Raw genomic sequence first — 23779 nt, 5'->3', positions numbered from 1 at the left:
ATCAGCCTGTGCAACATAGTAAGACCCCATCTCTTAAAACAAAAAAGATAATTTATAGAGGCGAAGCAAATTCAGTGAGAATGGGAAACATTGATTCAGAACTGTGGTTAATATTCTCCTTTCTCAAGTGTGTTGCAGGAGAATTTTACGAAAGGATAGTGTAGGCTCCACAGACAGGATAAAACCAGGGTAAAACCAAGACTAGGCTGCAGCACATGGGAGAATGAATGGATGCTCAGGCAACAACTTGTTTCAGAATGTTTGCTGGGCTCTTCAGTGACCCTGAGAAAGGTAAACTATCCATAGCCTACCTGGAGATGTGCTCCTTGAGAGCAATTGAGTAGCTCAGGAAAGGAGGAAGTAAGTTCAGATAGAATAATCCCTTTCTTTTAGAATCCTTAATTCAAGTTCAGAGGCCAGAGAGTTTTATTTGATTGTTCTGGTAATAGTTTCCCAAGCTTTCAGGATATGGTGCAGAGAGTCCAGAAGGGTTTCTAGCCCTGGCTCTGGTCTTACTATGCACATCTATAAAGTGAGTGTGTTGGAATAGTTACTCGGACTCCAAGGTGCCTCTGGGACTCTGGTTTCTGCCATTGTTATCTCACCTGATTTGAGGACAGCATTAGCTTTCACGGCCTCCTGCATCAAAAGCAGTGTTCCTCTCACTAGCTGCACATTAGAGTCAGCCTGGAAACTTCCAGAAATGGCTGATGCCCCCAACTGCGGTCAAGACAAATTGAATCAAAATTTCTGGATATAGCATAACTGTATTCTTAATTTTTAAAAGCTTTCCAAGTGATTCTAGAGTTCAGCCAAGACTGAGATGCACCGATCTAGAGTAAGAGGTGAGCCTGTTGCCTGATTTGTTTCTGTTTCTTTTCTGCGTGCTTTGATCACATGGCTTGGCCGGTCCCTCTCAGTTCCCTCGCAGGCTATGGGGAAATAGCTCGAGTGCCCCGGGTATCCCAGAATTCAGCCTGAGAGAATGGGGTGATTCATTCTTAGGTCTCACTGCATTGGCTAAACCATTCACCTGTGGCTGCTTCTGGCACACCTCCAGCTGCACAGGCGACAGCCTTCTGCCATGAGGGTGATGCTCTTGACTTCCCGAATGCAGGTCTGGCTAAGGGACAGAGCAGGTCAGGCTTGTCCAGGAGGTCCCTGAGCAAGTGACTGAAGACTCACTGCCCTTGCTTCCTATCTGGTTAGTTAACCCTGTACTCGTAGGAGGCGGGCCCAGCACAACTGCCATCAAATGCAGGAATCTCCTCCTCAACATCCTTGGCAATCTCCCAGGAGGCGGAAGTTGTAGTAAGCGGCGCACTGAAACTGGCTGGTCTGGTCTTCCGTCATACTGGAACAGTGGCCGTTCTCTGTATTGTCCCGATCTGCCAGTGGGCGTGGATGCCACCCTCTGGGTCTTGGTCTCACCCTCTGGAATAACCGAGAAAACATCTCAGCCTCCTATTGCGAGCTAGCCCTTCAGATATTTGAGGAGCTGTGATATCCTTCTCAAGTCGTCCCTTTCCAAGCTGAGTGTCCTTGGTTTTGTCATCATTTCCTCATGTGGTTTGCAGGCTCAGTAGGTGTCTCTGAACACTGGGGTACGGTTGCAGAGTTTTCAAAGGGAAACAGAAATTCTTCCAGAGATGATCTATGGATTCTTTCATTTTCCTTCTCCATCGAGTTCCATGTGACGCCTGTGGTGCCCGTGTGGGTACGGAGCAGGGTGCGGTCTCGGGTGTGGTCGCCGATCGCAGCTGCCACCCTTCCTCCCTAAAACGCATGCAGCTGCCAGAACTCTTGACGGGCTCACATTCTTCAGAGTGTCATCAAAACACACATTCTGGTTCCTGAAACAGGTAATTTTCCCACTGCTGTTTTGTTTTCTTCCAGAGGCTTTTAATGTTCCCCTTTTCTTTCTTCTCTCTTCTGTAGCATTCAATCATTTGTCTCCTGATCGCCAAAACAGTGTCGAATAACAGTGCTGCGAGCACAGGCTCCAGTTAGACACATAACAGATGAATTTGTTAAGACTTTTCCAGCTGTCTGTGGCTGGAAGGGGTGCACACGGCAAGAGGAGGAAGGAAGCCAGTGCCGTCCGGATTTCTAGAGCCAGCACGCCTCGTCCTCTGGGAATCAGGGCGCAGGTCTGGAAGTGACCTCAGTATTGGTTCACCAAAGTAGCAATACAGTGCCCTTCCTTTCTGTCATTTTATGTAGAGGGCAGGGTCCTGGGAGTCAGATGGGAGTTCTTTGGTCCAAAAGTAATGAGAGTTTGGACTTCAAAGCCAGCATGAAAAGGGCCATGCTTGTGGTCTTGTGTTTTGAGTAACTGAGTCCACTGACCTCCATAACTGAGCAGTGGGGCTGTACTGGCAAACAAAAGGCCTTTTGGGGGGTTCTTGGCTTCTATGTTATATTCTCAGTATTGCTTTCTTTGTTTTTTCATTCACTAGGATTTAAGTCTTTAGGAGTAGGTGTAATGGCATTTCCATCTTCTTGACAGCCAGAGAAAAAGAGACAGGAGAGAGAGAGCTTAGGAAGGAGAGAGGTGTGTATGTGAATGCTCAGGACTGCCTGTCAGATGGTGAATTTGAACAGAGGCAGCTGTTGTCATGGTGATGGCAGGTTGCATCCCACCACCATGGAAACCAAAGTTAAAAAACTGATGTTAAGGCTGGAAGTCACATGATGCATTTTTGTTTTGTTTTGTTTTAAAAAAAGAAAAGGGGCTTGGTTTTTCAATCTGATTTTTTTTTTCTTTTCTTAAGACGAGGTTGGGTGGTGAGAAAAATTACACTAAGGAAAGCAATGAGATAATGAAATGGGACAATATGGAGTGTGTGGAACCTTCTATCTTGTTTTTCTGCTTGTTAACAGTGTGTTTCTCCTGCTGTGGGGGTGCTGGGGGGTTACAGTGTGGATTTCCAGGTCTGTGGCCAGCGATGTGCACTGATGTCTGTCACGTGGAGAAGCACAGGGGTTTGGCCCTCCTGCCCTTTGGAGGTGACGTGTGGCTCCTGCTGCTCAGCCCAGGACAGACACTGGAAACCAAAAAGTAAGGACTGAGAAAGAAGATTGAAATGGTGTTAAGGGTGGGGCTTACCCTGAGGATGCATTGAGAGATTCAGGAGATTAACATTTATTTTCAGGAAATTGAAAAGTTCATCAGTAGCCCCTCGGCACCTCCAGGAATATAGGCCCTTCTGTTTGTTCTCTTTTCTGGGTTGGTCTCCTTTGGGCTGTTGTGTCCTGCCAGGTCAGCTGTAGGAGTGACCACGAGTCCAGAAGGAGCCATGGGGAACACATTGACCTTGGGACCGAGACCCCTGGGCCATGGCTGACCTCTTTACCCTGAGCCTCTTGCCTGGGCAGAGCGGAGCAGCTTGCTGAGAGGTGTTAGACAACCCTCGTGCATCTCCATCTTTTCAGTTTCATCCTCACTTTATGCCACGTTTGGGAGAAAAGGTGAAACGTCCCTCCAGGAGGGAAGCTGGCCCCGGGCCTGTTTTAAAGGGGCTGGTTTCTATTTTCCATTCAGACTATGAAGGGTTGCAGAACTGCACTCCTGGCGTGTATAGACAGACAGGTTAGGAGGCAGAGATTCCTGTAAGAATATCTGCCGCTAGGAGGGGTGAGGGAGACTGTGAGGGATGCAGACACACTCTGTTGAAGCCATGGTTGTAACTATCTCTGTGTCTGGGTTTTGAGGTACAAGGTCCTGTCTCTTCCATATTACTCATGCCTCCAGGACAGATGTGTCTTCCTCAGTGGGCTCAGGCGAGAGGGGTATGATCTCACCAGCATGATCTCACTGCATTGCCATTAGGGTCTGTAGGAGCTGGAGCCAGACTTCTGTGGTGGTTCAACCCCTCCTGTTCTTAGCTCTGGCCTTGGGTGTGATTAATGTCCCCTCTAATCGCTGGGTGAGATTGCGTCAGAGCCATCAGCCTCATATATCCTTCTCTTGGGACTGGTGTTTGGAAGTGCTTTCCGTATTCCCAGGAGATTCTGAGCCAAATGTCTTCGCTCTCTTCTCAGAGGCCCATTACCATAATTTTCTTCTAAATCCTTGGTTGAATGGGTCTCCTTGATGCCAGCCCATGGCTGCAACCAGCCAGCCCACTCCTGGAGGCTGTGACCACTAACAGATGCTTTCCCCAAAGCTTCAAGCCACAGCAGATGCTTAAAGATTGATTGAATGGAATAATGAAAGTGACTGTGCATTTGTGTATCAACTTACAGTTTCCAGAGGGCTCTCATGTTCCTGTACCATTTTAGGTGTTGATCTTTTTCTATTTCTCGTTTGGTTCTGTGCAAATGGTTGGTGGTGGCCTTGCTCAACTCTTGAGTGCTCTGTCAGGACAGGTGTTGAAGCGAGAGCCTGGGCTGTGGTTTCCCATGGCCACACTACATTTTTTCCCTTGCATTCCTTGTCTCAAGGCAGATTTTGAACCTTCTCATGTAAGAGAAGTCACCTGGAAGCCTTGGATAGCTGCATTTCACTATTGTTCATATTTCAGTGTCTCTTTGGCATGGTGCTTTGAGGGAATCCCAGACTAGGCAAGGCCCTTTCCTTGCTAGTGTCTTTGAGTCGATGTCCACTTATTACTGATATTTATGTGCAGGTGACGAAGGGATGGAAAGTCACACACAGAGGTGACCAGGCCATCCTCTGAGATTGTTACATCTCTTAGAATTAGACATCCGAACACGGGAGGCCGGAGGGAGAAGAGGAGACAGATCTTCCTGTAGGGAGATTGTTCTGGGCCTGGGTAAGGTGAAGGGGGCTAAGACGTGCCTCCCTGAGACTTCGGGCTCTTCTAGATTCCCCCAGGAGTTTCTAGAAAGTGCCTGAGTGGCCATAGCCTGCTCCCCTAAGAAGCATATTCTTCATTAGGCCCGGAGTCGGGGAGGGCTCAGCGTTCTATCAGCCTGCCTGTCCCTGCTGGTCCCTGAGAGCACAGTCTCTCAGTGTTCTGAAGCCAGATGCTCTGGGAGGAACAGCTGAGCCAGAAGGGTCTGGGGTGAACCCCCTGGTGGTGACAGAGATGCATGTTTGCCCTGGGGTACCTGACATTTGCCACCTGGGGCCTAAGTTCCCCCTAGGCCTGCACCTGCAGATCCATACCTGAGCGGTGGGGACAGGGGGGCTGTGCAGTCTGGCAGGGGAGCGGCTGTGCTCCGGGCCAGGCCTCCAGGGCACTGTTGACAGCAGAGCCGGCATGCCACCCTTGCCCCAGCCTTCTGCACTGGAAGAAGGAAGTGAACAAATGGCAGGTGTGCAGGCCGAGCAGCGCTGCTCGAATTAGCTGTGTTGCTAAGGAAACAAGTCAACCATTCGAAGGAAGGAGCATTGGGTAAAGGAGATAAATCAATAAGTGAACCTATTTTTATCATTTCCCTAATGATTGTCTTGAAGCTGCTAGACAGGAAAGGGAAAGTAGGAGCGACATAGGCCCTCATTAACGGCTCGGGGAGAGAGAGCAGCGAAGGGGTGTTTGGGAAGGTTGCCAGGAAAGTTTGTGAAATGAGGCCCTGGTGAGCAGGAGATGTCCGGGAGGGGAGGCGTCCTTTGCAGGTTTCAAAGCGCTTTCATGGTCATTTCCTCATTTGGTCCAGTCCCTTTATGCTCTGGCATTTGATCCTCAGAAATCTTTTCTGAGATTTCTATGACTGTCGCCTTCCTCTTTACTTTTGGGGGGGGATGCATTTCTGTGTTGTTGTTGTTTTTCCCCAGAATACGTATAGCTTTAATTGATTTTATGATTATGAATTGATACTGCTCATTTCCACACTCAGACGGTAGATAAAGAAGCAATTGTAAATAACCCTACTACCCAGAGACAACTCATTATCCTTCCAGCAAGACAGGATTTCTTCTTCTCTCTCTCTGTCAACATTAAAGGGATCTTCTATACATGCTGGCTTCTTTTCGTTTTCTTTTTTAAAATAGATAATGTGTGTCCACAGTGTACAGCACAAAAAGTTGAAATGGGTACCACCCATGTAGAGAGGATACGGGCTACCTTTTGTCTGGATGCCTCTGGCTCTGGTTTCCCTACACTAGTCATCTATCAATTCGGTATTAATTGGTTAATTAAATAACAGTTCCTCAGTGCCCACTATATGCCAAGTATAGCACTGGACACAGAGAGGCAGAGGTGAGTGACACGGGCCTCACTGCCCCATGAGCTCCATTTGTTCAAGATCTCAAAACACAAACCATCTGGACACCAGGGATTTTTTTTTTTTTGAGACAGTCTCACTCTGTTGTCCGGGCTAGAGTGCCGTGGTGTCAGCCTAGTTCAGAGCAACCTCAAACTCCTGGGCTTAAGGGATCCTCCTGCCTCAGCCTCCTGAGTAGCTGGGACTACAGGCACGGGCCACCATGCCTGGCTAATTTTTTCTATAGTAGTGACAGGGGTCTCCCTCTTGCTCAGGCTGGTCTTGAATTCCTGACCTTGAGTGATCCACCTGCCTCAGCCTCCCCGAGTGCTAGGATTACAGGTGTGAGCCACTGCGCCCAGCCCAGGGATAGACATTCTTTTCCAAAATCTGTTTAGTGTCAGGCACAGAATGTAATGGTCGTCGGTAAATGCTTAGGCAGAAGGAACCAGAGTCCTGGACAGATGTTCATCCTGTCCCTGGTTGTGATTACCAGGAGGGGGGTGTTCTTTGAGGATGTGGCAACTTGGAGCTGCCTTAGGCCTTTCCAAGTCATGTCTCTGTCCAGTGTGCAAGGTGCGCTGGCTTGACCACAGGGCCATTATTTGCCACCCAGGCTCTGCCCTTTGGAGACACAGCAGAGTCGGCTCTATTGGGTGTGACGTTTTGCTGCTGGGGAGAAACGGGCCCCCGGGTGGGGGTGAGTGAGCAGGAGCCCCGGCCTGAGCCACAGTGAGTGACAAAACCCTGCCTTTACAATGGTTCTTTAGAAAGCTGCCTGGCTAAGGGGACGCCTCACATTCATCCATACTGCATTTAATGCTGATTAAGCTCCTACTGTGTACCAGGGCTCTGCTAAGCATGGCAGTAGAGAGATGAACAAAATGCCTGCTATCAAGGCATAGTTTCTTGGGGATTTAAATAGGAGAAGAAGTAATAAAATTACACAATGCAAAGAGCTATGGGGCACAGGGAGAAACCTTTACAGACAAGGTGGCATTTCAGCTTGGTCTGGATGTACGACAGAAAGGAGAAGGCCATCGCAGGCAGTGGCAAAACCATCACAAGGTAAATGCCCGTTCTCTGTGCTTCCTTCAGGAAGGGAAATGGAGAAGAGGTTGAGAACGGGGTTGTAAGGGAGAGGGCTGGCCCAGATGGACCTGGGTGTTCCCTTCTGTCACCTCCCTCAGGGTTTCCCGCTGCTGTTCTTCCTTTCGTCAGGCCCACAGACCATGACTTTCCCTAGGCTCAACTCCAGTTCTTCATTAACCCAGACGTGAACTCATCCTGAGGTCTTGATGACCTGTAAGGCTGAAGGTGACATCTTTGTCAGGGGTATGTGCATCTGCACAGTTTTAAGAATTTTAAGCAAAAAAAAAAAAAAAATGAGGCCAAAGTTTCGTTGCTCTGATGGGTCCTTAGACATGAGGCTGAGAGCAGAGGAGCTGGCTGGGGAGAAAGCAAATTGCCAAATGCCACCTTTAGACTATAGCCTTCAGGGCTTGGGGTAGCGCCATTCATTGAGACCTCATGAATTCCCACCCTCCAGACACCTGGCCAGTCACAGGGAGGTGGCTTGTCGGCACCTGGGCCAAGAGCCATTCTCCTGCCCCGAGCATCCTGCAGTGGCCATGGCCACACCTTCGCCCGTCCACCTGTGCCCCGACAAAACTCACATATCTACATGTGGATGTTCTGGGCCAGATGAACTCGAATCTCCTAGCAGGGAGCAGTATGTTGGGATTACCTGGCTAGGAGAATGCAGGTGTGGGCATGGGAGCAGAGAATGGGGTAGCAGGGCGTGGCCACGGTCCAGGCAAACATCGTGGGTGGAGAGCCTGGGAGGCGCACCTTGCCGGCGCGTGCAGCACTGAGAGCTTATCGGCTTTTGAGCCTGTGGCTGTCGCTTTCGGGGTTTCAGGGAAGAAGACCCCATCTCACACAGCTGTCGCAGACTCCATGCAGACTCTGAGAGCTCAGAGGTCTGAGCTTGAGTGAGAAAGAGCGTGTTCCCAGTGCCACCTCCCAGGCGGGGCACTGGGCTCCCGGGACCTGCCGAGCAGGGTTCTGAGCTTGCGTGGGGGACACTTCCAGCCAAGGAAGGTGAGCCCCCCACTTCTGTGAACACTTTTGTTAGGAACTAGGACAGGGGCTGATGTGGAAGAGGCCTTGGTTTTGCTCTACTCAGAGCCCCCGGCCCTCCTCCCCTAATTTTGGACACTGGCAGGAAGACCTGCCTGTGTGTCAGGCCTTCCCAAATATGTCCCCAGGGACACCATTCCCAAGAGAGATACTCTGAAAAAAGAGTTACGTGGCGAAGCAGTTTGGGAGCCATGTCTGTGTGTCTGTGCGTGGGGAGGGCGAGTGCACACTGTATACGATCGTATTAAAGGCTCTGAGAAGTCCTGCTGGGGAGAAGCCTGCTCAACTTACCCCAGCCTTCCCTCTTTGACCTGATTGCAAGTTCCTGCAGCCCTAGCATTTCAGGGCCTGCACTTTGGGAACACTGCCCGAAATGCCCTCAACTTCCTGTGTCACTCGCCAGTGACATATAGGCGTGTTATCAGTCCCTTTCTGCACCCGTCCCCTAGGCATGATTCTGCCGTGTCCCCGTCTTTATTTTACTGGCTGAGTCTGGGGATTCTGGGTGTCTGCTCCAGGCCCAGGACAACCTGGACTGCTCCGAACGGGACACTGGGGCCTGGGGTGATGTCTGGTTGCTCTGCATGTCCTCAGAGCTCTGGGCTGGAGCCCATGATGGGAGGGGAGGAGTCTTCCCCCTGTGAGCAGTGGGGGCTGGTGGCCCTGGGCAGGCTCTGGGCCTGCACAGAGGGGTGGGGGCAGGGCTCTGGCGTCCCCAGGCCCATCCGTTTTCAGATCCAGGGGCTGAGCCACAGGGCAGCGGCGGCCAGCAGAGCCGTCCTGGGGTCTGGGCGCTGTGTGAGTGTCGGGAGTGTGTGGGAAGGAAGGTCAGCCGCTGGCCAGCTGGCGGAGGAGGATGAGTGTGGCTTAGGGCTGCATGGTCATGGGGGAGGAGGTGGCACTGCCACACGAGGATTAGGGGACTTGAGGCTCACGCACAGTCAGCCTCTCTGCCCTGCAGCCTCCCGTGCCGGCACCAGGACAGGAGCAGCTGGTGGGCAGCTCACACTCGCTTGCATGCCCTGCCCTCCTCAGAGACACCCTCAGTGTCACAGCTGAGGGGTGTCAGGAACACAGTCATGACCTGCCCTCCTTCTGTGCTCCCCGGGGAGGGCCCTATGTCAGACACAGTCAGCCTGGTACTCGGGGAGACAAGAATGGTCCCTTCCTTTCCCTTCCCCTCACTTCGCAAGATCTACTACTCTTCTTTCCTGCCCAATTCCAGAATCTTCCAGAGCACAGGTTGCTCAGCAAGACCATTTTATAACAGCCTGCTTTTGTTTGTCATAACAGTGGTTACAGATGAAATCCCAAGGTGAAATCCCTCTGTCTCTGTTTCCTAACAGTCCCTCCCACCTCCCTCTGAGCTTGCGGAAGACCTTCCCGGGAGTCAGGATGCTGGCACCTGAGTCACAGTCCTGCTCTTCAGAAAGGCACAGGGAGCCCGTCACCTGTGTTCACAAGAATGTAACAGAAAAAAGCCTGCATCCATTAATTTGTAGTTTGGTTCCCAGAGGCCAGGACTTTGCCTTCCTGGATTCGGGCTCCTGATGCGTCTCTCTGTTTCCTGTAGACACAGGCACTCGGGGAGGACAAGCTGGGCCAAAGCAATCTCCTCCTGGCCCCACGAAGTGTTCTTCTGAGTTGGATGTTAAAGTAGAAGGAAGCTCACGTGGAGACAATGGTTTCTTTTCCAAAGGCTCTTCTTTTACTCAGTTGAGCAGAGGTTCTAGAGGAGGGGACTCCAGACGTGAGTCTCAGAGAGAGCAGCTGGCGGCCACAGCTGGATCTTGGCTTACACTTCGTTACACAGGCCAGCGGTTTGAAGCCTGGGGAGAACGTGGCATTGCCAGGTTTCTTCCTCCCTTCTTCTCCCTTCCATGTCAGCCCTGGTTAATTCCTGGATTTGTTGTTAAATTCGATTTGTGTCTAGAGTGTCTGCCATAGGCCTAACTGTATTATTTAGTGGCTACGTACGTCCTTTTCTTGGAAAAGATGCTTTGCGTTCAGAGAACAAGCATAAATTTTCACGCGCTAAGGACCATCCGCTGTCCTGCCCGCCTGCTTGCTCCTGTAAACCGTGCAAACCGCACAGACACATGTGGGTTGATAAAGTTTGTGCATTTATGTGTGTGGCCATCTTCGGGGCTGCCTCCCTCTCTCTTTGGTGAATTTGTTCCTTAACGCTTCCTTCTCCACGCCATTTGAGTATATGATCCTGGCCACCATCATTGCCAACTGCATCGTCTTGGCCCTGGAGCAGCATCTTCCTGAGGACGATAAGACCCCGATGTCCCGAAGACTGGTACGTGCCCCCTCCTTCTCACCTTCCCGCTGCCTGCGTCTTGCAGGGTCCCCTTCTCCTGGGCTTACCATGCTCCCCTGCCCTCCTCCCTGTGAGTTCCCTGGGGAGTTTGCTCTTTGCTGAGGGCCAGGTTAACGATAAACCCTATGGAGTTTGCAGGGAACCAAGGACATTACAAACGCTCAATTGCACTGCACGCAGCCAGGCAAGAAGAAAGGGTGGAGGTGGCCCATTTGCTCCTCGCCTCCTTCCTAAGGGACTTTTGCAGTAGAGGACAGAGGCTGCACCAAGCCCATGTGTATTTGTGGCCATGAACTTCCTCAATGCTTACGTCCATATTCTCCTTGAAGAAATGAGCCACAGGTCTGACGTATTTCCCCTAACGAGAGCAAACAGATTGCTTAAAACCCAAAGAGGGTGAGCAGCGCCAGGCTGGTGACCTTACGGCTGTGTGAAGACTCAGGGCAGAGCTGGGGCCATCAGGGACCTTCCTGGGGAGGAAGTCTAGCCCCTGGGTGCGACCCCCATGTCTGTCCATTTCCTCGGCTGCTCCCCTGGGCTGTCTTGCTCTGTTGCACTCAGTGAGTCAGAGAGTCCGCAGGTCCCCCTTTGTCCTTCAGCACCCTAACTTCCCACCTGCATGCGGGCAGGCCCAACACAGACACTGGGGAGGTGGCCGAATGGGCCCTGTCTGCATGTGATAAAGTGCAGGCCTCCCCTGACTGTGCCTCTGCTCCTCACCCCTGCAGGAGAAGACAGAACCGTATTTCATTGGGATCTTTTGCTTTGAAGCTGGGATCAAAATCGTGGCCCTGGGGTTCATCTTCCATAAGGGTTCGTACCTCCGCAATGGCTGGAATGTCATGGACTTCATCGTGGTCCTCAGCGGGTGAGTCCTCTTTCTCTCCCTCCTCCTTTGTGTGTGGGCTTGGTGTCCTGAAGTGGCTGGGCAGGGAGCCCAGGGTGGAAGGTCTGTGGGGTGGGGACAGAAGAAGATTTTGGGGTGAGATTCCCCTGGGGGCTGGGCCGCAGTAACCACCTCAAGAGGAGTTGTAAGTGGCATTAGGCAGAGGTCCCGGGACTCTCAGTGAGGTCTGGCTGCTGCTGCTTCTCGTTTTCCATTCTGTGCTTGGCTCGGTTGCTGAACACCCACTTCCCTGGGGAGGGTGACATTTTTGCTAATGTCACCCAAAAAGTGAGCCTTTTTGCTAAAGCAAGCAGCTTGCCCTAGGCTGAGAGGCACCCCCAAGAGATGGGCCAGAAGATGCAGTCCAGTGCAGCTTCTTTGGGGGGCTGGAGAAGACCCCGGATGTATCTTCCGAACTGAAAATAGAGACTCGTGTTCTGACAACAAAATTTTTTATGATTCGCAGATTTATTAATACTATACAATTGAACCACATTAAAACATTTGATAAATCCTTCCTTGCAAATTAATACAGTAATACTCCATTAGGGCTGAATCAGGGTCACAGCAGCGTAGATGGCGGCGGGGCATTTTAGTGAAGTATTCGATAGCTCCTTCTTTGGGAAGTGGGTATAGTACAGGCTGTTGGGCTCTCCTGGCGCCATCGTCAACACACGTTCTGGGCCTTGGGAACGTGGGGACAAGCATATCTTCCTGGGCTTTTGTGATTTCTTGTCGATCTTTGTGTCAGATGGCTCCTGCTGGTGCCTGCAGGAGCGGGGAGTGGTCCCGCGTAGATGCGGCAGCAAGCGGTGTAGTCTGGAGAGTCCCTTACCTGGTGCCTGGCACACAGTAGTTCAAACCTCAGGAACAGAAGAGAGCGACCTAGAATGGAGAGGATGGGGCAACATGTAGCCACTTTGATGACTGACAGAGAGGGGAGGAGAGAGGACCTTTTCCAGGCACTAGTCAGAGGACCGGGGCTTAGGTGAGGGCTGAGAAGGGTGAGGGCTTGGGAATGATCGCATCTCTTCATTGTCTTGTGGAATAGACAACAGTACTCATGTTTTTAACCTTTACGCTAATTGAGATTGAGTGGAAGAGAAAATGCTGGAGACGTAATGGGCTGGAGCACGCGGATGGAAGGGAATAGATAAGTGGGGTTGACTGTGTGTGTTTAAAAATATCTGTTGCCTCACAAAATGATTTTCTGGAGGTTATTTTTCTAAAAGAAAATTCTACTACTGCGTTTTAAATGTGACTTAGTACACGAACATACAGTTTATACTTGGGAATACGGAAGTGCAGTGTACAGAAGTACACTGGGTGATGTTTTAAATGTCTCTAAAATAAATAACATATTAATATACTGTATTAGAAAAGGCCTTGATGAGAACGTGAGCCTTTTAGAGATGTTCTGATTCTATCTAGAAGACAAGTATTCTAACCATATATTGTACGTCAAGTTTATGTAAATTCTTGGTCCTGCTGAGTTCCATATGTGTCAAAGGCCATTTGAAATTTCTTGTCTAGCCCTTTCATTTTTATTTTAAACTATTATATATTCATTACAGAACAGTCAAAAGAAGAAAAAAACCAGTTCACTAATTAAGAGAAATTCTGGATTATTTTGTGATCTTTCCTTCCAGCCCTTGAATGCTCAGCACGCTGTCTTTCAAAGGCTTGTAATTTTGCTGCCTTTCCCTAATACTGTATGAGCATATTACATGTTATTGCATATTTTGGTAAAAATCTGTAATGACTGATCAGCAGTTTGTTAAGTAGGTGTATACAGCTTGCTTCTCATTTTTGCAGTTATTGGACACTTCGATTGGTTTCTGTTTTTTGCTATGATAAAATATTATCAACGATGCTCCAAAGTGCGTCTTTTGGATGTCACATTTTATGAGGCATTTTGACAGATCACAGTACTCCTAAAGGAGAATCCAGCCCTTCTGGTGTGGGGTCTGGGAACTGCGGTGGGTGAGGGCAGGGTACAAATGGGAACTGGACCATTTGGCTGGACAAGAGAAGACTTGCAAAGGGACAACCAATCCTTGTCTCCAAGTGAGGGTCGAGATGTGGTTGAGAGCAGATGTGGAGTCGTCAGCAGGGTCCTTTTGTCAGCACAGCCAAGAGGGCCTGTGGGTCCCCCTGTGTGTCCCTGTGCAGGAGAGCGTGCACGGCTGAGCTTGGCCGGCCCACTTGTCCCCTCGGTGCTCTCTGCACCCAGCCCTCTCCTCTTCCTTTCTTAGTGGCTCTTCAGACTGGCTCAGTGGCTGGCCTGGCAGGCCGATGCCCTCCATCTGAACCAGGAGGACTCCTCTGCCCCTCCTCCACACCCATGCTTAATCCTCTTCCCAGCATGGACTGTTCTGTCTCCTTAATTCACATGCAAATATGCTTCAGGCAAAGGGCCTGGCAGGCTCCTGAGACCCTGGCTGTGGGGCTGTTGCAGTTCTGTCCCATAGGGACTGATGATCACATTTCGGCTCACATTCCACAGTGCTTTCCTCTGACACATGGCTTCGCTTCTGAGATGCCCATTTTTCATGCCGGAACGTCTCTGTCATCAGCCTGTGCCTTACAATAGTGGCATGATATAGTTTCACTGACAGCATTTTTCTTTTTCTTTCTTAGTGGTGCATACAGTTTGGGGGCATCTTACAATTGTTGGGGTCTTAGATTCCGTGAAGTGTGTTGGGATACCACCCATCGAGGCAGGCAGAGCAGCCTTTAGACACGGGTCATCTAGTCCCCAGGGAAGGGCAGAAGTCATTTGCCCAAGATCAACTGCTTCGAGATGGCAGATCCAGGGCTGGTGTTCCTGTGCCTGCCCTTGCGGCCCCCACCCTAGGCCCCCAGCATTCCCCTTTGCCTCCCTGACATCGCACCCACAGCAGTCCCTGCTGACAGCTCTTCCTTCCCACCTCGTCTCCAGGTGTCGCCTCCCATTTTCCTCTTGTGCACAGGAGGAATGACAGGTGCTGGAGCGTGACAGCGCCTCGGGGCTGAGGCTGCACAGCTCCTCAGCTCTCCGTGCTGGGAGGGGAGCCCTGAGAGGTGGGCGCTGAGGTGTCAGACAGCCGGCGTGGTGTGAGAACTGCACTCAGTGACCTTGGCTGAGAGAGGGGCAGGTGGAGGACTGGGCCACCACCCCGACCTCATAACTTTGGGTATGCGTAGGCTGCAAGTTGAGGGCATTCATGGTTTAGAAAAGGCATTAAGGTGCATTAATTCATCTAGTCGTCATCATCCCATAGAAGGATACTGCGATCCTCATTTCACAGATGAAGAGACCGAGCTTGGATCAGAGAGGGCGCGGGACTTGCTAGTGGGCACTAGATCCTGGGCTTGAGCCCATGTTGTCCGGCTCCGAGTACCTTCTTCAACATTCTTTTTCCCACAACACCCATCACCTCACAACCCCAAGGTCTCTGTGGGTCTCATGCTCTGTGACCGCACGTTCCTTTGGTCCCCTCGAAGCAGCGTGGGGTGAGCTCAGGGAGGGGCAGGCAGATGTTCCCAGCCCAAGCCAGGGCTGCACGTGTGGGTTAAGAGGACAGGAGCTCCGTGTGTCCGTCCTGACACTTCCCTCTGCGGGCTTGGGGTCACACTCCCTGCTCTGCAGCAGAGAAGGCGTGCTGCTCAACTGGTGGCGTGGCAGGGTGTGATGCTTAGAGACTGGATTAGCTGCTTTCTTCATTAATTGGCTGGTTTGTTCACTCCTTCATTCACGTATTCATTAATTCAACAAAACTAGTATTGTTGAATGCAGAAGGAAATGCTGTTCGTGTATTGTCATTTCTGCCAAAAGACAGTGGAATCTCCCATTCCTTTAACAAACTTTTATCTTACGGAAACTGGGATCTCTCTTGCTTTGGGAACAACTCAGGAGATGCTATTTCTAAACACTTGCCAGGCTGCCTGGAGGATTACAAATTACCTGAAGTCACTATAATGCATTGATCTTAATAACAGGTTATAGTACCTGGGATAGAAGGGCAAACGAGAGGGGAGGATGGGAACTCCAGGGCACTTCTCAGCCATGGGTAACAACAGGGCAATGAGGGCGAGGATGTGCCTTAACCCCTGTTCATCCCCGTGTGCCCAGTGCTGGCACGTGGGTCAGTACTCATCGGTGCTGGTTGAACTGAATCACTTGTCTATAGGATACAAAAGAGTGCTCAGGGAGGCCTGGGGCTGAGGTTCCCACCCTTCCCCTGGGTCTGGCTGATGCAGATGATCTGCGTCTCTCATCTGTACACACACCTACAACTGCCCCGTGTGCGTATTCTGTTCATGTTGCCAGGGAAATGCAAACTGGGAGCTCAGTCCCTAGGCTATGAAGAAGTATTGGGCTTCCAGTCACCTGGGCTGTTCACCAGGTTGGGGGCAGCTTCCTGGGTGGCGGGGGCAGGGGCAGGGGCAGGGCTGAATACTGATTATCTAACCTCCTGGAGGTGCCTGTGGGTGAGGTGGGGGAGGGTAAGCACCAGGCTTTTGGCCTGTAATAAAAGTTGCCATTTATTGAACCAGATACAAAAGACTACCATATGCATATATATTTTTATTTTGTATTTTTTCCTAACCCTAAAAATGGCATTACTAGGTAAGAATCATGAGGCCTGATTCCTGTCCAGGCCCATTGGTGCGTGGTAAAGCCGGGATTTGAACCGGGCCTGTTTGCCTGAGTGTCTGGGTCCCTAAGCCACACGGCCTCCCAGGCTCTGCGATGGCTCCAGCCCTTCTGTGCTGCTGGAGCAATTTAGTCTCCTCTCCTTATTTCCCTGGTGCGTTTTTAGGCTCAGGCCAAGTGGTGAGAAGTATGCCGTCCCTTTCTACCTGGCAAATCTTCATTTTCAATTGCATGTTAAAGTATCGGTGCTGTTACAGAGCAACTCTGGAAAGTTGGTGGTATTACCTATTTTCCCATCAAGATATGAAAGTCAGCTCAGGAAATGCTCTGCCATCAGTTTTGCGAGCTGTGCAGCAGCAGGTGACCTGCTTTGACCACCCCCTTGCTGTGGAGTACGTGGTGCAGACTCTGGGGGTGGGCAGGTGTGTCTGTGCCTGGCTCGTGCTCCTTCCTCTGCCGTGGTCACCACCCCAGGGCCCAGGCTTTGCTCAACAGAGAGTGCTGAGTACCCGCAGTGTGCCGGGCACGCTTCTAGTGTGGCTGGGAAGGGGCTACGTCCCCCACTAGGTGGAATGAGGCCACATGCCATGAGAGCCCAGAAGCGCATCCAACCTAGCCCTGAGTGGCACTGGGGACATCTTCTTGAAGGCAGTGACATTTAAATGGGACTTAGCCGGACAGGGAAGGAGAAGAGGTTTTCTGGGAGAAAGAACGCTGTGCACAAAAGCCTGGAGGTAGGGGTGTGGAGGGAGGGAGAGGCATGCAGTAGGAGGGTGCTGGGAACGCGCTGAGTGGAACAGGGAGAGACGAGGCTGGGGAGGTGAGGCTGGGGAGGCGGGCAGGCTAGTCTGGGCCGGCCGAGGAGTTCGCACCTTATCCGGAGGGCAGTGGGAGGCACTGAAGGCTTTGAGCGGCGGGCGGCATGTTGGGTTCTAACTCTGTTCTGGATGCTGCATGAGTCTTTTCTCTTTTTCACCCTGGAATCAGCTCGGAGGAAAGGCATGGCAAAGAGAAAGGAGCCACCTCCACATCCCTAGCCGCAGTTGGGGAGAGAGGGGAGACAAAGGAAGCGGAGCAGGGACAAGGAGAGCCCGGAGCGCGGCAGCAGCGCTGGGCGCCGCCATCCCACGGCCGGCGTCTCTCCAGGGCACATGCAAAACGGTTCAGCCTGAAGCTGCGGTGGGAGGATGCTATCTGGAGCTAAATATAAACTGATAGGTATTTTTAGAGGGTTTTCTGTAAGGAGGCCGCCCTAATACATGAGTTTCCCGAGCAGCGGAGATCGAGGAAAGCACAAGTTTCCCCTGGGAGCACTGTCTCAGGGGCTGGGATGCGGGGGTGGAGCTGCGAGCGCAGTCCCCGGCCCCCAGCCCGATTTAAATCCCTGTGGTCATGGTAGGATAGCACTGGGTAGTAGCACCGTGAGGTAGCACTGCGTATTCGTATTCGCACAGCACCATGAGGTAGCACTGAGTATTAGCACAGCACCGTGAGGTAGCACTGGGTATTCGCACAGCACCGTGAGGTAGCACTGCGCATTCATATTCGCACAGGAGCGTGAGGTGGCACTGGCTATTCGCACAGCACCGTGAGGTAGCACTGGCTATTCGCACAGCAACATGAGGTAGCACTGGGTATTCGCACAGCACCGTGAGGTAGCACTGGCTATTCGCACAGCACAGTGAGGTAGCACTGTGTGTTAGCACAGCACCGTGAGGTGGCACTGGGTATTCGCACAGCACCGTGAGGTGGCACTGGCTATTCGCACAGCACCGTGAGGTCACACTGGGTATTCGCACAGCACCGTGAGGTAGCACTGGGTATTCGCACAGCACCGTGAGGTAGCACTGGGTATTCGCACAGCACCGTGAGGTAGCACTGGGCATTCGCACAGCACCGTGAGGTAGTACTGTGTGTTAGCACAGCACCGTGAGGTGGCACTGGGTATTCGCACAGCACCGTGAGGTAGTACTGTGTGTTAGCACAGCAGCGTGAGGTGGCACTGGGTATTCGCACAGCACCGTGAGGTAGCACTGGGTATTCGCACAGCACCGTGAGGTAGCACTGGGTATTCGCACAGCACCGTGAGGTAGCACTGGGTATTCGCACAGCACCGTGAGGTAGTACTGTGTGTTAGCACAGCAGCGTGAGGTGGCACTGGGTATTCGCACAGCACCGTGAGGTAGTACTGTGTGTTAGCACAGCAGCGTGAGGTAGCACTGGGTATTCGCACAGCACCGTGAGGTAGTACTGTGTGTTAGCACAGCACCGTGAGGTGGCACTGGGTATTCGCACAGCACCGTGAGGTAGTACTGTGTGTTAGCACAGCAGCGTGAGGTGGCACTGGGTATTCGCACAGCACCGTGAGGTAGCACTGGGTATTCGCACAGCACCGTGAGGTAGCACTGGGTATTCGCACAGCACCGTGAGGTAGCACTGGGTATTCGCACAGCACCGTGAGGTAGCACTGGGTATTCGCACAGCACCGTGAGGTAGCACTGGGTATTCACACAGCACCGTGAGGTGGCACTGTGTATTAGCACAGCAGCGTGAGGTGGCACTGGGTATTCGCACAGCACCGTGAGGTGGCACTGTGTATTCGCACAGCACCGTGAGGTAGTACTGTGTATTAGCACAGCACCGTGAGGTGGCACTGGGTATTCGCACAGCACCGTGAGGTGGCACTGTGTATTAGCACAGCACCGTGAGGTGGCACTGGGTATTTGCACAGCAGAGTGCAGCAGCGCGGGGACTCACATAGCACCCCCTGCCAGTCAGCCTGGCAGGAGCTTCCAGCCCTGGCTTTTCCTTGTCCTTTCTGCTCTAGGTGGGCGAAGCGGGGAGGTGGGAGGAAGGGGAGGTGGTGGGTGGGAAGAGGGAGGAGGCATGAGAGCTTGTCATGAGGAGATGGGGAGACTGAGGCTGAGCCGGGAGATGGGAGGTGGTCAGGGCTTCTCATCTGGGCTGAGTCAGTAGAAGCAGACTCGCACTCAGCGCCTTCGTGCTGACGCTGGGGAGTTCTGCCAGCCCTTCAGCCGTGCTGCTTCTCAGTTCTTTCTCCGGGTAGAGTTGGTTACTCTCCCCCGACAGACCTCCAACTCCTCCTGGCTTTTTGTTCATGTGTGGCCCCACTGCCACTCCCAGCGTCGCCTTTTATCAGAACAACATTGTTTCTATTCCAATTGCATTTCCCCCAAGATGGGTGGAAGAGAGAAGGTTAGAATACAGAATTTTGATTTGGGAGAGAGGTGGGCGAAAGACAAAACATGAAGCTTAAAGGTGTCCTCTTAGCTCTGTGCTGGTGACTAACCCCGTTCCTTCAGGGAGGCTGGGAACGAGAGTGCCAGTGAGTAGCTGATGAGCAGTCGAGTTGGAGCTACTCCTTGGGTGTAGGTAGCTTTTTCTAATATACGCACTCGTTGTTTTTTTTCCCCTATGTTGAGATGCATTGTTGATTCACTGAACAGATATTTATTGAAGACTTGCTATGTGATAGGCATAAGACATTGGTGTTGGGTTGGTTTTTCTTTTCTGAAAGCCTCTTCTCACTCACCCACTTTGACAGAAGCTCAACTGAATGGGGCCTAGATTGGCTTTGGTACCAACAAAAAGGAGGAGAAGACAGAGAGAGTGAAGGAAGCTTCGAAATCCCCAGGTGGTTTGGTTTGGGCCATTTTTTTTTCCTCTTCTGGCTTTATGTTCACTAGGCACGATGTAGGGAAAGAGATGATGGCAAGGTGCTTTCTAAGCCGGAGTTCCCATGCTAAGGCAGCCAGATGTGTGCACTGCCACACGTGTGGTGAGCGTATGTGGAAGAGGGAGGCAGGGGTGACAATTCCAGGGCATGTTTGCAAGACAGGGATGGCTATAGCATAGATGTTCATTGTATAGATTTGCAAGACGGAATTGAGAATTAAAGGGGGTGTTTACATTTCTGTTCTGCGGATGAAATATGCCTCACTCGGGTAGAGATTTGTGCACTTGTGTTTCTGTCGTAAATGCAGTCCCCAGTATGTATCTGTGTGAAATGTTAAAATGCGACGGCACTGTTTTAACGTCTGTGTCGCTGCAGCCAGGAACTGGCAGATAGGATGAGTGCAGAGTGGTCGGTCACCAAAGGGAAGGGGCGAGGTGGGGCAGTGCAGATGTTGAGAGGAAAAGGAGGGTGTGCTGGCTTCAAAGAGAACATACGGAGACAGATTCAACCTAAGTTTACCAAAGCTCAGTCACTGCATTGTAGATCTGGGAGAATGATAACTTTGCCTGACTTTCCCTTACTTACCCTTTTTTAACAGAAGGGAAAATGGGGGTGCAAGTGGCTAAGCAGCTTGTCCAGGGTCTTACAGGTGGGGGGAGGTGAGCTGGGGCTTGAGTCCTGCTTTGTGTAACTCCAGACCCAGCATCTCTTGTGGTTGTGCTGCTCTGCCCCTGGCAGTGAGAATCCGCTGCTTCTTGTTGCATTTAGTCCATCAAGCTGGGGGGGCGGGGGATTGAGAAATAAGATTTTTTATTACCTGGTTGGAATATATATGTGCAACTTATATGGAAGCAGAGTTGAATCTAGTGGACTGAGTGATTCAGGGGCTCCCGGGTCTGGTCTTGGCCCTGTTACACTTTCTCTCCATGACACTAGGTGATACATAAACCACCTCAGCCTCAGTTTCCTTTGTGAAACGTAGTTTATGAAATGAAGGTAACACCTGTCCCGCTGCCTCCCGGGTCTTGCGACAAGCAGATGGGATAATGTCAGTGCTGGTGCGGTGCTGGTGGCTCCTGTTTAATCACGAGCTCACTTGTCTTATTTTAAGTGCAGAAGCCTTCATGTATTTAAGACTATAGTGACACTCACATGTATTATTTTAAATGTAGAAACATAAAACAAAGCAGATATTATCTCCATTTTACAGATGAGGAACCCAAAACTCAAAGAGGCTCAGTCACTTGTTCAAGGCCAAACAGTTGCTCAGGGGAGGAATTGGCATTTCAACTCTATTATCAACAATCCTAAAGCCCATGCTATATGGACTCTACAGCACAGCCTCTGCTCCAAAAGTGTTTTGAAAAACTATGAAGCAAAATACCAAATCAGTGAACAATAATACCTCCCACCCAGGGCAGTGATATGATGAAGATAAATATTCAAATACACATAAAGCCCCCTGAGTGCCTTTAAAAAACAGTACATAAAAGTTCAAAGTTTTGTACCCCCATATATGCCGAAAAAAAAAATTTTGAAAAAAAAAAAACCTAGACATCACCACTCTATAATTTATCCACATAACCCCAAAACCACTCTATCAAAATAAAATAAAAAAATGAATAAAAAAATTCAAAGTATTTAAAAAGTACATGAAAAAGGTTCTGTAGACCTCCTTAGGAATAGTGATTTATCTCTATAAAACTTGAAACCACAGAAGCAGATTTCACTGAAACCTACTGCAGATTCTGAAACTATGGCAAATTTAAAATTTTCTATTAGCTATTATTTTGTTTCAAGAGAGAGGTTCCCCTACAACTTGAACATAGGGTATAGCTTATTTCCTTTTAGTAGCATATCTAATTTTATCAACATTAGTCAAATCCTTCTACAGTTTACTATCACTAAGAACAACAAAGAAATTCCTAGATTAAAACAAAGACCTTCATTTTTAACTTTATTAACAATAAACATACTATGTTTTCTAGATTCCTGTGTTTGTCTTCCCTTTCTTTGTCTTCTGGCCCCCCCACTGTCCTCCTTGTGTCTCACAAAACACACATAGGTCCAGGGGGTCGGCTCCTGTTCCCCCATATCTGGATGTTACAAAGGAGGGCTGCAGACAGGCCCTTCTTCCTCTGGGAAGTCAGAGCCCTTGCCCAGAGCTCCTGTCCCCGCCCAAGGAGCTCTGACAAGCTGGCTCAGCGCTGACTTCCACCCCCTTGTCTTTCATTTCCCTCCTTCTTGGCTGCCACTCTTCTGTCAGGAGCCCCGGCCTTGGTGACAGAATGGTTAGGAAGGGGGCTCAAGGCCATGGCTTTTCTCTAGGGCTTCCAACACTGGGACACTGACTGGGAGGCAGAGTGACAGGTGTGACAGGCATGGCCACTGCACCCTTCACACCACATGTGCAATGCATTTGCAATGGCTCACGCCACCGTGGGGGTCCCTGGCATCTCACCTACTCCCCCACGGTCCTCTGGTCCTCCAGTGCTCAGCTGGCCCTCGGGGACTCCTTCCTTAGTCCAGAACTGCAGAACTGGCCTCAGGGCAGAACTTATACTGAAACTGGGAAGAAACTGGGTTTAGGGTATCTTTGCTATTGAGTCTTAATCAAAACTCTGGGTGAAGAGGAGATAAACAGGATGAAGCCCACTCAGGGCTAAGCATGCCTAATATGCCCAGAACTTTGAACCATGGAGTGGGAGAAGAGATGGGAGAAGTCAGGAGAAGACAGGAGGGAAGGAAGGATCGAGGCAGCCAGTACTAGTCGAGCACATCCTGTGTTCAAACGTGGTGCTGACTGCTAAGGATGGACACAGACACAGTTCCCATGTCTTAGAGCGTGGGGTCCAGCAGAGAGGACAGATACTAAATTAAACTTAAATTTAGTGGTGTATAAAGTACTGCAAAGGGGCATGCATTAGCATGTGAAGAGAACTTTTCACTGGGATGCTGACAAGTTGCATGTAGCTGGGGTGAGAAGAGAAGAGGGAAGGGGCCGGGGTGAGGAGAGCTTAGGCAGAGGGCAGGGCAGATCTGCAGGGCTGGGAAGCAGCAGGAAGGCCAGCGGGGCCTGCAGTGATATTAATAGTAACCTGAGGGGGTTGGAAAGGAGGGAGGGCCACATTGTTCAGGGTCTTGTGGCATCTCCAGGGATGTTCGTGGGAGGCCATTGAATGGTTTGAAACAGGGAAAGTGAACAGATTTGCAGGAAAGGTGCAATGTCTGCTAAGAAGAAGTTGGAACAACTTCTCTGAATGACTCCATGTCTGCTCAGAATTAGGGACATAGAATTAAAGTCCTCAAGAAATTCCTCTCTTCCCTCCTGCCTTCTTCTTCCAGCACTGGTCCTCAACTATAATTTTGTTTAACCTTTTGGAGCTGGACCAAAACCCAGGCTATAGACCATATAATCTAGCCCATTATACGCTCAAGATTTGTTAACCTGCCCAGAGTAGAGACATAGCCCTGCCCTCTGAGATCACACTCTGAGCATCTCCCACTGATTCAAATAATGGGTAAGAATTGATGAGTGTGTGGGCTTTTATTTTTGATGTTCAGCAGAGAAATTATTTTTAAAATGTTTTGCTGAGAACACTGCTATATGATTATTATGATTTTTATTTTCCTGATAGAATAATAATCAAAAGATCAAGCCAGCCCACATGCTTGTTTATGGGATGTCTCTCTTTTCCTTGCTCCCTAAGCCCGTGACACATCATGATGCTGAATCTGGGTCCTAACTCAACTCTGGTTGAAACTGCCATAAATAGACATGCTGTGGTTTAGGGGCTTCTTCCCATGGAGAGTCACAGCCCATCCTGCGATTACCGTCTACCCACTCCCCACTTAGGAAAGGGAAACAGAGGCCTCCTGGTTCCTCTTCTGAGTAAGTGCTGTACTCTCTGTTCTAGA

At 50.6% G+C, this 23779-nt stretch overlaps 1 protein-coding gene across 1 annotated transcript in view; it reads left to right on the top strand.

Annotated features, from left to right (window-relative positions):
* The window catches only part of CACNA1E (calcium voltage-gated channel subunit alpha1 E), a 470804-nt gene that overhangs the window by 165755 nt on the left and 281270 nt on the right, over window positions 1-23779 (top strand). Inside the window, exons 4-5 of the mRNA XM_075997040.1 lie at window positions 10513-10618; window positions 11368-11507. Of these exons, the coding sequence (XP_075853155.1) occupies window positions 10513-10618; window positions 11368-11507 (246 nt within the window). The remainder of the gene's footprint in view (window positions 1-10512; window positions 10619-11367; window positions 11508-23779) is intronic.

This window comes from Microcebus murinus, chromosome 23, assembly GCF_040939455.1.
Source record: "Microcebus murinus isolate Inina chromosome 23, M.murinus_Inina_mat1.0, whole genome shotgun sequence".
Classification (NCBI taxonomy): Eukaryota; Metazoa; Chordata; class Mammalia; order Primates; family Cheirogaleidae; genus Microcebus; species Microcebus murinus.
The sequence above is the reverse complement of the archived record's forward strand: the minus strand, read 5'-3'. Positions and strand labels throughout refer to the sequence as shown.